Source organism: Fundulus heteroclitus, chromosome 2 (assembly GCF_011125445.2).
Source record: "Fundulus heteroclitus isolate FHET01 chromosome 2, MU-UCD_Fhet_4.1, whole genome shotgun sequence".
In the NCBI taxonomy this organism is placed as follows: domain Eukaryota; kingdom Metazoa; phylum Chordata; class Actinopteri; order Cyprinodontiformes; family Fundulidae; genus Fundulus; species Fundulus heteroclitus.
The window spans coordinates 6280651-6297786 of record NC_046362.1 but is presented as its reverse complement, the minus strand read 5'-3'; the positions used below and the strand labels follow the sequence as shown (position 1 = coordinate 6297786).

General features: G+C 42.2%; 1 protein-coding gene across 1 annotated transcript in view; it reads left to right on the top strand.

Annotated features, from left to right (window-relative positions):
* swap70b (switching B cell complex subunit SWAP70b) overlaps window positions 1-10511 on the top strand; it is a 40552-nt gene extending 30041 nt beyond the window's left edge. Inside the window, exons 8-12 of the mRNA XM_012862493.3 lie at window positions 2359-2466; window positions 4215-4381; window positions 6333-6531; window positions 6768-6864; window positions 8970-10511. Coding sequence (XP_012717947.2) covers window positions 2359-2466; window positions 4215-4381; window positions 6333-6531; window positions 6768-6864; window positions 8970-9088 — 690 coding nt within the window. The 3' untranslated portion in view covers window positions 9089-10511. The remainder of the gene's footprint in view (window positions 1-2358; window positions 2467-4214; window positions 4382-6332; window positions 6532-6767; window positions 6865-8969) is intronic.
* Window positions 10512-17136: the final 6625 nt, after the last annotated feature.

The following is a 17136-nucleotide window of genomic DNA, read 5'->3' as shown; positions in this document are numbered from 1 at the left end:
GTCCGATGACGCAAGATCAGTCTCCAAAGCCCTTCCACTTGGTATCCCTACAGTAAAGTTATTTAATTTGTTTTTACCTTGCAAATGATGAGCACCAAGGTTTCCTCTGAATACTTCTATAGGCAGCCCAATCACCCCCACTTGTACAGGCACCAATTTCAGAGCCAGTCTAATTGAAAATGATCACATGGCAAAAGATGTCAATGTTTTGTTCCTCTTACTTTAGTTGTTCTAAAAGACATAAGCTACTGTGCATGTAGACCTGATTTGATCTGTTGGATTTGAACGCAGGTGTTTTATGTTTCACTTTTAAGAATGTATGCTAAATGTTGATGCAATGCAGACAGGACAACAATGGTAAACAGATAAAGTACATCTTCAGTTTGAAATGAAAAAAAAAATGATGTCCAACTCCACAGTGTCATTCTTCATTAAACATAAAACCAACATGGATAATCCAGGATGGATCCAGCTTGGAAATTAGCAGCCACATGTTGCTAATTAAATGCAGTTGATTTAAGTGACTATCAGCAAGTGAGCCCTCTATAAAAGAATTCTCGGCACCCTCATGGTCCGAAGCTAACAAGTTTGTGCTAACATAATGTCAAGGAAGAACGACACTCGCATAGAAGAAGCAAATCTTGCCAGCCGTTAATCTGGAAAGGACCTTAGGGTTATTTCCAAGCCTTTCAAAGCCCGTTCGTGTAAAACGAGGCCACAAGTGGAAACCATTTAAGGGTATACTATAGGTTAACCAGGAAGTTACCATAACACACAGCCGCATGTTGGGTGAAAACCAGACATATTAGCACAAATACTTTACAGCAATTGTCAGGCATGGTGAAGGGGGCATGGTTCAGTGATGATTTGGGCTTGTTTTGCCGCCACAGAAACTGGGCACCTCGTGGTCGATCATAAACTCCTCTGTGTAACAAAGTAGTCTGCACTCAAACGTGAAACCATCCGTTTGAGAGCTGGAGCTTGACTCAAACTGGATCAATTATCGGGACAGCGATGGCGAACCTATTAGCACATCTACAACAGAAGGGCTGAACAAGGAAAAAGATCAAGGTCTCCAAAGTTCAGACCTTGATTGGACTGGATGGCAGTGACGGAGAATAGGAGAGCCGCACAAAAAAACACAATGAAACGACTTACTGCTGCAAATAAATATACCAAATAGCAACCGTCATCACAATATCAATCGCAACGGTCTCGTTTGGCTTAAAATGTTGGTGGGCTTAAAAACTCTAAAAAGTTTCAACATTTGTTTTTTTTTTATAAATACATGGAAATAACCTGGGATGCACCTCAGAAGAACTTTCTTAGACCTCTGTGACTTTGCTTGTTAGCTCAGCACACTAGAGGGCATTCTGCAGGCAGCAGCATCACGGTGACAAACAGTGGGTCGCACAGGCAGACGGAAATACTTCACATTACAGTCATCTTACGGACACAAGAGGACAGTCCGGCCTTTGTGTGGGACGACTGTATGAGAACGCACAGCAGGCTGGCGTTGAGGTGTAGAACTCCGTCTCACCTGGCTGCATGAATGCACAAGGAGCACACAGGCTGACACAAACAGACACACGCCAGCTCCAGAATCCGTCTCTCGCTGCGCCGTGGCTGTGGGCGCAGTTCACGCCGGCGTGACGTTCCCGCTCTAAAACCCCTGCGCAGCTCAGGTTAAGAGAAAAAAAGGTATTGCTGAAAGAAAAACCATAAGAAGTCTTCCTTGTAGTTTCCCACTGACCATGTAGGGGTAACAGCAGAAACGTGGAAGAAGGTGCTGTGGTCCGATGAGACCAAAACTAAACTTTTAGACATTAGACCTAGACACAAGATGCTGTGAGCGCTGGAAAACTGTGTTCATTACCCTGAACACACCAGAAACGCAATTAAAGGTAAAGAGAAGATGGACACAAATGCGAGCCACAATTTTAGATTTTTTTAAGGGTTTTTAGTTTCCTCTCACTTCACAATGACGCACTGCTTGGTGAATCTTATTTACATAAAATCCCCATGGAATTGGGGAAAAAAATGTGACGTTTTTCCTCCGGCTTGCGCATGAACACTATAGTAATAGCTTTCCATGTTGAATGATATAGACAAGTCATCTTCATACTAATATAATACTTCATCTGGTCCCACAAATATGCATAGGATAGTTTCACAGGTAATTTAGAGACGAGATGTTCACCTAAATGTTTTAATCTAATGTTATGTTTTACATTTCTAGCTTCCTGTGTCTTTATTAAGTCCTGTTTAAACAGCAAATATACTCTGTGTTTTTTTTTTTTTTTTTTTTTTTTTTTTAGCTCTTGTCCCCGGTTTCATGTTTGTTTTATTTCTGGTCAGGCTCTGGAGGAAGCGGCGGCTAAGGCGGCAGAGGAAGAGAAAAAACGCCTCCTGACCCACACTGAACTCCAGGACCGCTACAGGGTTGAGCTGGAGAGAGAAAAAATGGTACGTCTGCTTTCCAGTAAAGCGTGGCACCAGAGCAGCTGCAGGGCAAGGCAAACTTCTATTCAACTTTCTCTTGAGCTCCCCGATATTTTCATGGACTGCAGTGTGCCAGGTTAAAAAAATGATCAGACATAAGGGCCTTAGATTAAAGGTTTATCTGGCTTAGCATTGTTTCTCATTGAGATAGAGTGGGTGTGGAGTCTGATGGTAGATGGAAACATGGTCTGATCTCCTAAATACCCGTTTGGTGATCGTTACAATCATGAAATGTCTCATCTGGCGCGTCACTTCCTCTGAAACCAACACGAAAAGCAGAGTGCACTCTGTGGGTTCCATGGTTGGCTTTCTACAAAGATCAATATCTGGGTTTTTCTGCTCAAACAGCCCACCAAGCTGTCTCTAACAAGACAGTGTTCACGTTCCGTTCTCTTCCTTTTCTTAGCGATACGTCCTTCAGCCTGTGTTTCTGTTGCATCCAACAAATAGGATTCAGTGTTTCCCCTAGTATAATCCAGAGGGGTGGAGCGCCCCTTCATCACTGCATGTAGTAAAGTATTAAATGTCTGTATGTGTTATCAGTTCATTTTATTAAAGTCAGTAGCCTTTCTAAATGGTGGCAGATCACATCTTGAGCTTTTTCTGTCTCCGCATCGTCTCTGCTCTCCGTGTCAGAGTCACGCACGTTCGCTCTTTGCACGCAGGTAAACACACCCTCCCTCCAGCAGAGCCAGAGCACAGAGTCGCTGCACATTTTTACACGCTCTGGCCCCCGATTTTTTTAACAGTGCTGAGTTTCTACTGGCCGCAGGGAGTCTTTTCTGATGGGGCAACATACGGCGAGCAATAAATGCTCAGATTATTAAGTAGTTATACCCGACAGAATTTGTATCCCTTGCGTCGGGAGTGCACAAGGGATACAACGGGACAAATGTGTCCTTTTCTGCTGTGGTGTTCTACAACAACGTGTTGATTTCACGAGGTACGAACGGCTCTGTTGTTTCCAGACATCCTACAAAAATACTATTTGCCTCTGATTGTCACACATCTCCAAAGGTCTGTCTTCTGGAAACAAAAGTACACCTTTCTGAGTCCATCACCGAAAACAAATGGCTGCCTTCCTCTTGGGAAAACTTTTGTTTAGCTTTTGTTTCTGGATAAACCCCATGAATGGATCATATGAACCAGATCCCAAATAAAGTAAACACTGGATAAAGTGGCACTCAGAATTATTCTAAACTCTGGCAGATCTAGATTTAAAGAGATTTTCGTTAAATCAAGAAGTAGAAATGTAGAGGCATGTATCTTTAGACATAACCATGATGGAGAATGAAACGTAAAAAGAAACAGAAAGATGGGTAAATAAGAGAAAGATGGAGAGAGACAGACGCCGGCTGCTCATATAAAGCTGTATTCTGGGATATTAATGGTAAGTTAAGTGAAAGGAAACTCTATCATGTAACATGAGGGATTTAGAAAAGGAATATTTTAGAGTTAAGGTGATAAAATACAGACTGATGCCATGTTTTAAATGTCACCTCTGTAATCTTTTTATCCTTGTTTTGAAATCTTGGTAAAACGTTGGTTTACGGCTGCGGATACAGATAAATTATTCACCACTCATAACAGGGAAGGTTAGGGAAAAAAATATACCTTCTCAAAAAGAAGTCAAACCATTACAGGACGGGAACCACTTCCACAGAGATGCTTTCAAACAGGGTTTTTATTTCTTTGTTTCTTGTGTCTGACAGGTACGACAGGAGATGGAGGAGCAGGTGGCCCAGAAGTCCTGTGAGCTGGAGCAGTACCTGCAGAGGGTCCAGGAGCTGGAGGACATGTACCATAAGCTGGAGGAGGCTCTGGAGGAGGAAAGGCGTGCCAGACAGGATGAGGAAACTGTTCGTAAGCTGCAGGCACGGTCAGTCCAAAAGTCAGAGGACAGATATGATACTATAGACAGGAAACGTCCTCACAGGCAGAATAAAGGCACGCTTCCATTTCCCAACACTTCTGGCAGCTGAATTACTAGTCTAGCATCGGTTTACGTCCAGAAAATCTCCTGAACTCAGTCTGCTTCTCTTTTTTTTTTCTCGTGGGAGTCTCACCAAGTCATTTATTCTTTTTGCCACAGGCCCGCCGCATTTCCTCTCTTGTCCTTCCTTCCTCTTTGCTGACATTAGCTTTCCACCTCACAGTCGGCCAAACAGCAAAGAGCGTGTCATTATATGTCCTCTTAAATCACTGTCTGATAAACAACAATCTGTCCCTTAGTTGCTGCCGAATTGATTCTTTTTTCCCCATTCATATGAGCCAGTCTACCAGCGCCGGCGCTTTATCTCAGCCAAATCTCAGGTCAAGCAGTAAAAGGCAGGATTTATTGGTGGGGGCTGAGTGCGAGTTTGCTGCTACAAGGAAGTGTGACAGTCCTTATTCTGTGGGAGCTACGCTGAGTTATCTCTGTTCACTTAGGGTAGTAGAGAACATTAATGACGACGGATAAATATGAGAATGTTTGCACTGATATGGAGCCTCACCGGAGTCTAGCTGACCTCGATTGCTTCGTTTGTGCGTTAGGCCGAAGCGCGGAGCTTTTGCTTCGAAGCAGACAGAATCAAACGTGATCGTATCGAGGTTCGTCACAGGAATTGGTTTTTTTGTAACTTCCCGTTGAAAACGACTTGAGAAGCACCAGAACGGTGCTGATAAGGTGAGCAGAATCTAAAGCCACTTCTGTGAACCTTGACGGCAAGGCCGGAAACATAGAAGGCACAGCAGCGCCACCTGCTGACGCCCGGACATATTCAACCTTAGTGAGCCGCTGACATTATCACACAGAGGCAATGTTTGTTTCTCCACCAGCGCATTACAAGCATTATGTACCTTATTGCTACATGGAAATATATACATGAGTGGAGTGATTTATAACTATTATCCTCCTCTGTCCCGCACTAGCGCCAGATGTGAACGCTCCCTGCAGACGTGAACATGTTTACCTGCAGCCCTGCTAAAGAAATATTTGTTTTTGATTAACTCCCTGGTGGCGCAGTTATTATTCCTCCAAAGTACCTTTTAAATTAACCCAACTGAAGATGTTCTTGAAATAATTAACAATGCACGACTGCCTATTTCATTGGGGTGTGAATGTAACGGGACACAGAGGCCCATTTCTTCTAGCTACAGGTCATTAAGCTGGACCAGAACCCACATTTACACACACGGAGCAGAATGGTGAGAGATGTCCAAAAAAAATAATAAAAAAATAACCCCAAACATCTCCAAAGAGCGGCCTCTTGTGGTCAGAGCTCGTTAGAGCAGTCAAAAATTGTCCTCAAACCAAAGAGTGACACACCAGAAGTAAAAAGTAGTTGGCAGTTTGTCAAATAAGAGTGATTATCTGGTGAAAAGACTGCTCAAGTACTGACAAACTGTTTGTAAAGTCTGATTTATATACATATCATACAAATATATGTAAAAAAAAAAATCTGGAACTGTGGATATTTCCAAACGATAAAATTAAAATAGATTGTTCAGAAATAACAATACCTTGGTTTGTCTGAATAGTGCAGACTGCTCCTAGCAACAAGATGTTTGCTGTATGTTCACTGGGCCTCAGGGTGGGTGGCGTCTGTACTACTGATTGGCTAAAATATCATTCAGTGATGGGATCAGAGAGGAAGACTGAATGCTGTCCGCTTGTCCTAAGGCAGTATTGGCCAGAGGGTTACCTAACGCTCCACCTGTGATTTTGTTAGAAACAATTATTCCGTAACATGTGCTTTTCTTCCCCGCTAACCACTCTAGAGCAGGGGTGCAGTCCAGTGTGTCTGTGTCAGAGTTTTTATTGCGTTGCGCGTCTGTGTGTGGCGCAGGCTGCTTGAAGAGGAGGCGGAGAAGAGAGCGGAGCTGGAGCAGATCCACCTGCATCAGCAGCGGGCCATCTCTCAGACCGAGGCGGAGAAACAGGAGCTGGAGAAGGAGCGTCTGGCCAAGGAGAACGCCCTGAAGGCTGCCATGCAACAGCTGGAGGAGCTGGAGCAAGAGAGGCAGGGAGCGCTGGAGCAGTACCAGGTCAGTGAGCGGCGAGAGCCACCCGGAAAACGCGGTGTGCGGAGAAATGATCAGGAGCTTTGGTCACGACCGGGCGCTTGACGCTGCTTCTAAATCCTGTTCCGTTTAAGTTTCATCCTAATCATTATCGTGGACCTTATCAAAAGAGTTGTTATTGCCGCTAACTGTTGTTAACAAAGCCAAATAATAGCTGTGCAGGTTTCTAACGTTGCTTCAACTTGCTGTGCCTGACTCAGACGGTGATGAAGAAGCTGGAAGATGCAGCCAACAACACCAGGACATGGAAGCACAAAGTGGCTGAACAGGAAGGGATGCTGCGGCTCATCCAACCAGGTAGGCCTGATGTTTGCCGACGTTTCTCCTCAGGTGGAGACAGCATGCGGCGCTGTCCGTTGCAAATCTGTTCCCACTCTCATACCCGCACACAGTTACAACCACAAACCTTTGTTGGGATTCTGTGTGACCAATCAGCTGACTCCCTGACTGAATGCTTTCCTTCTGGGTTTCCATGGACAGCCTTGTTCTTCACAAGACTGACCTTTGCACAGCTTGAGTTATTGTTTTAGAGCCCAACCCTGCGTTTAACTTCTCCACAACGTTATGCCCAGTTTGTTCTTCTGTCTTCCTGATGCCATTTGCTCGCAGCTATTTTAATTATATGACATGATATTTAAGACGCCTTCATTTGTATCGAGAGGAAATTGCTCACACGTGCACTTTATTTACCGATTAGGTGACTTCTGATATAAATTGGTTGAATTTGTTTATATTTAGGGATATCATAGTAAAAGGGCTGAATACCAATGCAAAGTAAGCGAGTTGCAGATTTTGGGTTGCATGGTGCATTATGGGTAAATTCCGTTTTTTCTTGACTACCAAACAAAACTGAAAGATCCCAAAGCACCTTACTGCGATGACAAAGAGGAATATATCGTCGCAGTTTTTAAAGCTATGTCTGTAATGCTGATTATATTTCCGTAATCTGCTGAAACCCAGAGCTATACTTGTAAAAAAACAGAGAAAAACATGATTCTTTTTCGTTCCTCTTCACAACTAGTCACCACTTCCTCTCTTTCAGTCAAATAAAGTCCCAATAAAATGCACTGATATTTGTTTTTGTAAAGTGACAAAATGTGAAACAGTTCCATGGGTATGAATACATTTGTATAGCGCCTCCTTTTGGAGAGGACCCACTGGGACAGGCTGGGTTCCAACACTTTTACGCTGACAGAGATCTGCATCCTCTGCTATCACGGTTGCTAGTAAATTAATACAAATATTATAAATAAAAAATCCTAATTAGAGTAGGATCTCACTGGCAATGTAAACTGCCCAAACTATTATTTTTAATTCATGCTGATTTTGTTCTTCTTGCAGTTATCCGAACAAATGATGTCAGTAATGTTTTTTTATTTTATGCAAAGTTTAAAATGAAAAATATTGTAAAGTTCAAACCCATCTCCCCCACAGTGTGGTCCCCACTCCACTCTGGCAGCAACTAGTGAATCTGTATTATGTAAAATCAGGAAAGATAATCCAACGGACCACACAAAATCAAAACAGGGATTTTTACCACAATTCTCTTTAGCTTGATTAACATTTCTGAAATTAAAATTATTTAAAAAGAATAAATGAAATATAGCAGAACCCCTAATAAACAGTTTTGTTTGCTCAAACAGGCAATCTGGATCTTTAATTCTTTATCCATAATTAATTATTTGATCAAATTCATCCCTAAATCATGCTAAACACTCAGTGGGGATCACAGAGACATTATTCCCATGAGATACCACTGCTAAATGAGTTGCACTAGAGAACAATGATGAAGCCATATTAAATAATTGGTTGCATGGAACGCAGTTTCTGTGAAGTTTTTCTGCCTCTCTTATCTTCTCTATCATGCCAGCCACACCTGCTACACCACCCGACACAACAGCCGCGTGTTTCCGCAGCACCAGGCGCTCCTCTCATCACTGCCTTTAGGAGTGCTGGCTGCACTTTATCACATCTTTAGGGGGCCGATTAGAAGACGTTCGCCCCAGCCACTTGCTTTGTGCCTTGCCTAAAAAGGTCACAGAAACTGCAGACGTACAGAGGTTTCTGCACAGCGAAGCTCGTCTACGCAAAAATGCTCAGGAAGTGAGAACCTCTACCTCCGTCCTTGTTGGCGTCTGGTTGTGGCAGTGGTGGTTCTTGCGTGACTCGCCCCCCTGCTGCCACCCCTCACACACAGGACAGGCAGCATGCATGTAGCAGTGACACGATGGAGCCTACTGGCAAAGCAAAACCAGGACCATAAGATGGAGACCGTTCTCCAGGACATTCGAGTTGGGTTGAGATCGGCCTGTTTTTAAAGATTCCGCTGTGTTCGATCGCTTAGAATATGTCACGTTAAGTACTCGTGCGATGGCGAGTGACGTTTTACTTGTCATCCGCAGGTTCCAAGGCGCCGCAGAAGATCACCAACTGGGGTCCGGCAGCTTTCTCTGAGGCGGAGCTCAGTCTGCGGGAGAAGCAGTGGCAGGAGATGAAGAACCAAGCTGCGCAGGCTCAGTGAAGCTGCCGCCGGGCTTCGGTCTCAGACACGTCACTAAGTCTAAATAAGAAGTGTTGTGCTCAGTAAAACATGCAGGAGGTGACTGGACAAAAAACCCCAACCCTGGGGACTGGATTTTCCAACGTGATATAAATACCTGGTTTATTAGAGGACGGCGGTATTTTGATATCATTAGGGCATTAATTAATCGATACAGTTGGTTCCATCCATTGAATCTTTAGTGTTGTCTGCGAGGTAGCGATAGAATAAGCCGCCGTATGCCGCTCTTACTGTACAACACTAAAAGACCAGAGCTATAATCTCACGTCACGTGCCAAGTTCAGCTTGAATCCGGTAAAATCGGGCCCCCGGCGGGAAAAGAGTGCCGCGGGAGCAGCTTTGTTTCAGCGTAATTTGTTTGTAGCCGTGTTTAGCAGACCGTCCCAGGCTCTAACTGTAGGATGTAAATACAAGACAGCTGTGGTGCTGCAGTAGTAGGTGTTAGGGGTTATCCATCGATCTGAGATGCCTCCACAAACACAGGTGTATGCGGCACACGGTCAACAAACTGAATCGGCCTAAAACCCAATCAAGTTTTTCTAATGATTTCCAACGTTTGTTCCCATAAGCAGAGGTCGGGCTTTTTTTATTCACCCAGCACACTAATGCATCGGTATCAATAAAGCAAGTAGACATGTTATGCCTTTTGTTTATCCGGTCATTTTAGCTTCTACGGGTGGGTTTTCTCGGCACTTCCGGTTCAGATGGAGTTGCACAATCCAGCAATGACAACACCCAACCTTTAATTAGAGTTCATTTAACCAGTGTATTTAGGCAGAATCAAATTTTCTTTCATTTTCTTGATGAAAAGCCAAACGAGGACACCTGTTCAGGTTTCTAGTAGAGACCCACCAATTTTTATTAGAAATTTCCAAAGATGCCAGAACATGATGCAGTTCAACAACGTTTTAATGGATTTTGGAAGGTAGTGCCACACGTTTCTTTTTTTTATGCCAGTCTCACAATCTTAAGCCCACTTAAAATCATCCTTTTGTTCAACAATCTGGACGTTTATCAAGCCTCAAGCGATCAAATGAAAGATTGTGACGCGGAATTGGTGGGTTGAAGGTGGTCCATGAATATTACCCGTTTGATCCACCTGGGCGGGTTAATAACCGCGGAACCACTATGAACTGTAAGGTGGTGGGACTTAGGAGAAAGCAAAGACACAGCAGCAGCAGCACAAAGTGGAGATATTGTGTCATCCGCCGGGCCTGTCTGATCCGAGAAACCCGATTGTCAAAGAAGATGAACATAGTAATATGCTGAGGAAGGTGTTCAGCACCAGTGGCGGTTCTAGACCAAATTTACCAGGGGGGCCAAGGTGGGGCCAGTGTTTTTTCACAGGGGCACAGAACAAAAAAATGAAACAATAAAATGGCAATATTTAACTGTGTAATAATATTAAGTTAGCCACTTGTGGTTTTGGAACTGCAGGTTTCGGACCCCTGATCTAGCAGATGAAAACTTGCCCCCAGCTCAATACGGCTAAAGCTAAACGTGAAACATCTTAATTTTTAAATCCTTCTAAGAGTAAAACTGTATAGGTAAAAAATAAAATTGGTCAAAGTAACCAATCAGTTATGGTTTCTTTGCCATTGCAAATAATTATGAGAAGTGTATTTAATGTTATGTCTTTAGTACAGGGGCCATAACAGGGGCCAGGACCATTTCTACAGGAGCATGGGCCCCTGTTGGCCCCTGTCTAGAACCGCCCCTGTTCAGCACCTTGCATGTAAATCACTGATTTGTTTTGGACAGGGTGCACGAATATCCCAGCAACATTAGGGTCAGCCCTGGAAAAATTCCCCACAGGTAAAAACGGTAAATATAAATTATAAATCTCTTTCATTATGTAATCCCAGCCCTGTGATCTTGGAGGATCGCCTTGTGTGACGTGACGGGACAAAATGATCAATAATTGGGGATTCGTGGTTGGGTGTTTATTGCTGAACCGGGGTGTAAAAGAGGGGTTCTAGATAACCTCACCTGTGTATGTCTGTTATGGTAGGATAGAAACCTTCTCATTTTGTCCCGCATCACTCCTGAACAACCAGTTGGCATGCAGATGGTGCCTAATGTTTTATGCACCCTTTGATTTTTTTTTTAAAAAACAATTATTTCCGAACATTTTTTCCCACTGAACATTGTAGTCAAACGGTTGGACTTTTCGGAACATTTCAGTGCGTAGTTGTGCTGCCGCCACCAGTGATGCTGCTGTTGCTTTAAGATCATGTAGGAGAAAGGAACAGCGAGCTAGTTAGTCTACCTGTCTGCTTCCTGCAGTGTTATGAGCTGTCCGTAAAGATCTTTTGCTTCAACATTACTTTCATCGTATTATCGTCGGATTTGTTGATTTATGAGGTGCAGCTAATTTAAATGAGGATGCTGGTTTTCTTAATCCTCTAATCCAGAAACCCAAATGAAGAATTCAAGAAGCAGCCTTTCAAAGACAGAGGAGTCGCATTTCTTTAAAACGTCGGATGCCTCTCATATTGGCTCTGATATGAAGTCTGTATTTTTAGGAAAATGAGGGAAAATTGGTGTGAGCTACCTTTTATATCAGGTTATTCTTCTTTGTCCCAGTTCTCCGCTTGTATTTAAACAATGCGCTGTTTTAGAAACTAAGTCTGTCCAATACATGGGCTGTTGGGGACCATTTTAACACGAAAAAGAGACATTTTGTACCTTTTAACACCAGCTTCATAACTTGTTAGTTTTTTTTTATTATTATTATTATTTGTGTTAACAAAGCAGAAACATAAATGGAAGCCAACAACTTCTTGAATATTCTATCTTCATCCGAGTGCTGTTTAATCTGGGGCCATTTAGCCAACGTCCACTACAAGCAGTAGACTTATAAATGCTGAACATTTCTACTGTATTCCTCCATTGACACTGTTCTGATTAACTCTTGTGATTTTTTTTTTTCATTCGTGTATACATTTGTAAAAAGGTAAACGGTGTAATAAAAACTATTTCTAATTGTAAGTTATTGAGTTTTGGTGTTTAAACTTTCTCTTTTCTCTTTTCCGAACTTTATATTTATTTTGTAGCATTTTTTTTTTATGTGGTTATCCCTGAGACGGCACTGAAAAACGAACGGGGAAATAAAGACTGTTACAGTCAGCGATGGAGGACTTCTTAACGTAGGCAGACTGAGGTAACGACTCTCTGGGTCTTGGATCTCTCGCTGATTTGAGGATTAAGTACCAGGAGACCCAAAGCTTTGAAATTGCTGCATTGATCTCTCAGCAGGAAAAAAGCTCCGTCCCATTTAAGACGGTCAGTTTGCCTGTCAGGCCAAGCCAGAATGAAGCTGCGACCTGAGGTTAAGGCAGCTGTCAACAGAGGGCAGTAAGAACAATATATTAAAAAAAAGATCTTCAGAATAAGAAATGCTTAAAATAATCCCACAGGGAAATTATTTGCATTACACGCTCCAGATATACAGATATACAAACAAAATTTATCTGTCTATCTATCTATCTATCTATCTATCTATCTATCTATCTATCTATCTATCTATCTATCTATCTATCTATCTATCTATCTATCTATCTATCTATCTATCTACATTCCACACAAAAATATGAATATATACATATGTATATTGTCATTATTATTACTCGGTTTAAAAAGTATAAATTAATGAGAGGTACAATTGCTCGTTTACATGTTGTTTGTCGAACTGTTTGGCTAATTTTTTTTTTAACTGTTAAAGAGTTTTACTTATTCCAATTTGCAATTTATGTCTAGCTATATCCTGAGCGCAACACAACAATCAGCTCTGTTGTTAATTTTATCAAAAATAAATTAATTCATTTGTTGTGGACAATTCATTTGACTAAATGCACATTAGCAGGCAAAACCGGTAGAAAATGCAAATTCTATACGTTTGGTTGTTTTCTTTTTCTCTTTAATACTGTAGGTGATAAGTGTCTGTAGACGTGTGTAGGCACATATGAATGTGTATATGTATGTTTATATGTACAGTATATTGATTTATTTGCTTATTTAATGGACTTTGTGTCGTATGGACTCATAAGTAAAGTAGAAATCAGGAAGATTGTTGGTGTTAAAGACTATAAGTAGGAGAAGGTTCTTCAAACCCCTTTTCAGACAAAATAAAAATACTATCTATCTATCTATCTATCTATCTATCTATCTATCTATCTATCTATCTATCTATCTATCTATCTATCTATCTATCTATCTATCTATCTATCTATCTATCTATCTATCTATCTATCTATCTATCTATCTATCTATCGTTATTTACACGTTTTTATGCATTACATCTATCATTTCTAGATTGTCTGAAAAAAAATGATTCATTCATTGATTGATTTTTACTACAGATCATAGAAGACAATTAGCACATCAGTCCCCAAAGGTGGGTATAGGGTATTCAAAATTGCCCTCAAGTAACAGAAGTATTATTCTGACATATTTTTACTCAAGTAGAAGTCAAAACATGTCCTCCAAAAAATACTCCAGGAAAAAAGTCTTTGGTAAATAGTCTACTCATTTATGATCATTAGATCTGATTCAATTTGGAAAATTTTAAAGATCATCCGTCCATTTTCTATACTTGTTTGTCCTTGTGGGGTTGGGGTTGCTGGGCTGGTGCCTATCTCTGGCAGTCATTGGGCCAGAGACGGGTCCAACCTGGACAGGTTGTCAGTCCATCACAGGGAAACCCAGAGACACTCAGGACGGACAGCCATACACGCACACACTCACACCTCAAGGTAATTCAGAGGAAACAGCTTGGTTCTGGAGTGCAGGGGAAAACAATGTCATCAGAAAGAAGAACAAGTTCTTTTAAAGAAGAAATGTAAAAAAAAAAAAAAAAAAGACCTAAAAAAACATTACATCCTTACAAAACATCAGTCACGCAGATGAGTAACATATTTTCTAATCTGATTTTTTTCACAACATAAAGCTGTTGAAATCAATACTTCTAACGCGTATATCTTTTAACGGTGCAAAATATTTTCAGTGCTTATTGTATGTTTACTTGATCATCAAGTGGCACAGCAGGCTCTGAAGATAGAAGGAGCATCGTCATCAGAATACAATATATTTTTTATCTTCTTGGGCCAGTGGCGCCCAGTACAATAGGCTGGATTTAGGCACACAACGAGATCTAACTGGCTCTATCCAAACGGTGTGGGCTGGCCAGCATCTGGACATTGTCTTTCAGGAGATAATATACATGAAAAGTGACCTACAGAGAGAGAGAGAAGACCTTCAACATTCCTGCTCTTCTCCTCAACCCAACGAAGAGTGTCTCAATACAAAAGAATGCATTGTTGAATACAAAGGCAGTTTCCATGAAATATAACAAAACAAATGAATGCTATCACAAAGACTAACCAATATATATGTCTAATATGAATTCAAACACAAACAAGTAAAAGACTAATATAGCTTTAGACACAATCAGAAAAGGCTAATTCCAACAGTACACACAAGAAGTCTCACCTTAACAGAAACTCTATGTGCATCTGTGACTGGGGCATCTTGGTTAAAACATGCTTGTTCTTCATTCACTGTAGTAACCCGAGTAACCCTGGAGTGGCCAGAGACGGGTTGTACTCAATTTAGAGCAGCTTTACTTCAGAGCAATATCACCTGGGTAGAAATAATAAGTTCCGTGCTGTAAAACTACTTGTAGATAATCCTCCCTCCCCGCAGTTAACACCAGAGCAGCAGACACTGATTAAAAAAAACCCTCTTGACTACTGACCAGTTCAATATTCCACAAGTTTACCTAAATTGATGTTATACTTCAATTGAAAAATTTTATTTTTTTCTTGCTATATTATATTATATTATATTATATTATATTATATTATATTATATTATATTATATTATATTATGGAAATAATTGCATAAGCTTCTTATCCTGTTCCTTTTCCTAAAACAATCAAGACTGATCGGATTGAATGTTAGCTATAAATATTATTTTGCTTTCTGCACCCTGATAAAAAAAATGTTGTAAACACAGATATATATGTTTAAAGGATATACAAACAACTACAGGAGTGGGATTGTTTATAAAAACATATATGATTAAGTGTTTATTTCGAGAAGATCTATATTTTCGGTCATACACAGTTTTTGTATTTATTTATTTTTTTTATTGTTTCTCGACTGGAAAATCGTTGCACTGCCTGAGGTTGTAGGCAGGTTTCGCCGTCAGCTTCGGTCAGTTCTAACGCGTCTTTTTACGTCGGCGTTTTTCTGGCCAGCAGAAAGCAGGACCTATCCAGCCGCACCTTGCCGTCTCTCACATGTCTGCGCTTTATCAGGCGCTCACTGTGTGCGGACAGAGCGTTTCTGCAACGCGCCTCTACTTCCATCGTTTTTTTTTTTTTTTTTTTCTAGTCTACCGTACGTTCCAGGAGCCTCTCGAATCGCGAACCGTGACGTCACAATGCCAAGTGACGCACAGTCGCTTTGCCTCTATTGCGTCACAGTCGATGGAATCCCATGACTCACAGAATAGAATTCCATTCAGTTCTCTGAGACGCTCGGGCTGAACAGCTGGATCTGTGATCAGAAAACTTTAGAAAAAGCAAGATGACTTCAACACTAGAACCAGAAACTGCAGAAAACCTAGAAACTAGCTTCTCCCTGGAGAGGGATCCTGCTCCTTCGCCGCTGAGAATGTCAAATCAAGCCAGGCTGACGCGTGTCGACTTATCGGTGGAGAATCTGCGGGGTTGTCCAATCAATTTTAACGCCATCAAACTGGATCTCGACCGGTTGTTCGAAAAACTTCAACTGACGTACGAGTCTGATAAAACGATAGACAAGAGTGTTTACAAGCTCAAAGCCTCTGTCCAAACCAGCCAGTTTGCTCGAAAACTGACTTACTGGATTTACTTTCACCTAAAGTACCATAACAGAAACAAAGTCCACTTTTACACAGGAAGCACGTCCACCTCTGGCAGCGACGAGACGACAGAAACAGACGAACAAAACATGAACAGCGACAAGAAGACAAAAATAAAGACTGCTTCAGACGGTCTGATGACAGCCGCAAAATTCACGGCACATAAATTCATCGGTCGATTCTTTGGGAAGACGGTACCTTCGCCGGACAAGCCTGAAAGCCCGTACGTACGCTCGGCAGTCCAGGAATTAGAAAAAGACCTTTCAAGTATCGTCAATCCAGGATGCCAATGTTCACAATCGCCTGTCTGCGAAGATGACCTTTCGGACGCACAGTTGCCAAAAACGCCTACTCCCTCTAAGAAGGACAAAAAGACTCCAGGTTTTCATTTTCCATTTAGACGCAGAGATAAACTGCAAACAGCTGTTCCCACATCAGGGGACAGCATCATCAGCAAACGGAAATGCCGCTCGTGCAAACACGTTAGTTTTGATCACAACCTCCCCCGGAGATGGGAAAGCGACGAAGACGACGAAGTTCAGTACATCCGAGGAATCTCGCCTCCCAGGTCGACGAACCCCTTTGAGGAGAGCGACAACAATGAAGAGGAGGAGGAGTGCAAGTGCACACGACCGGCGCCCGATGATGCTCCCCAACAGATTCAGGTCAGGAAAGACATAGAGCCCAAACCTTCGAGGGATTTGGAAAACAGTAAAAGCGGGAGAGCCGGGGCTCTGGGCGACGAGCAGTACAGCTGCGCGACCTGCGCCGGCTGCGTCGAACCCGCCGACCTCAAGAGGTTTCTCGCCGAGACGTCCGACACGCTTCGTTGTTCGCTGTGCATCAAAAGCGACATACCCACTCTCGTTTCAGCCGTGATCGATAGACTTTTACACAAATACCCCCGTCAATCCAAATGCATGTTTCTGAAGCAACATTCTGAACAGCTGAAAAAGGAACTGACCATTCACCTGCGGTCGCAGTTAAGTAACCGGAAGAATTACGAAGTAATCCGAGAGCTCAACACTGAGCACTTTGCAAAGGTTGTAACCAAGCACCTGCTGCGGATCTATGGCTCCCCAAGGATGCTGATCAACGCGG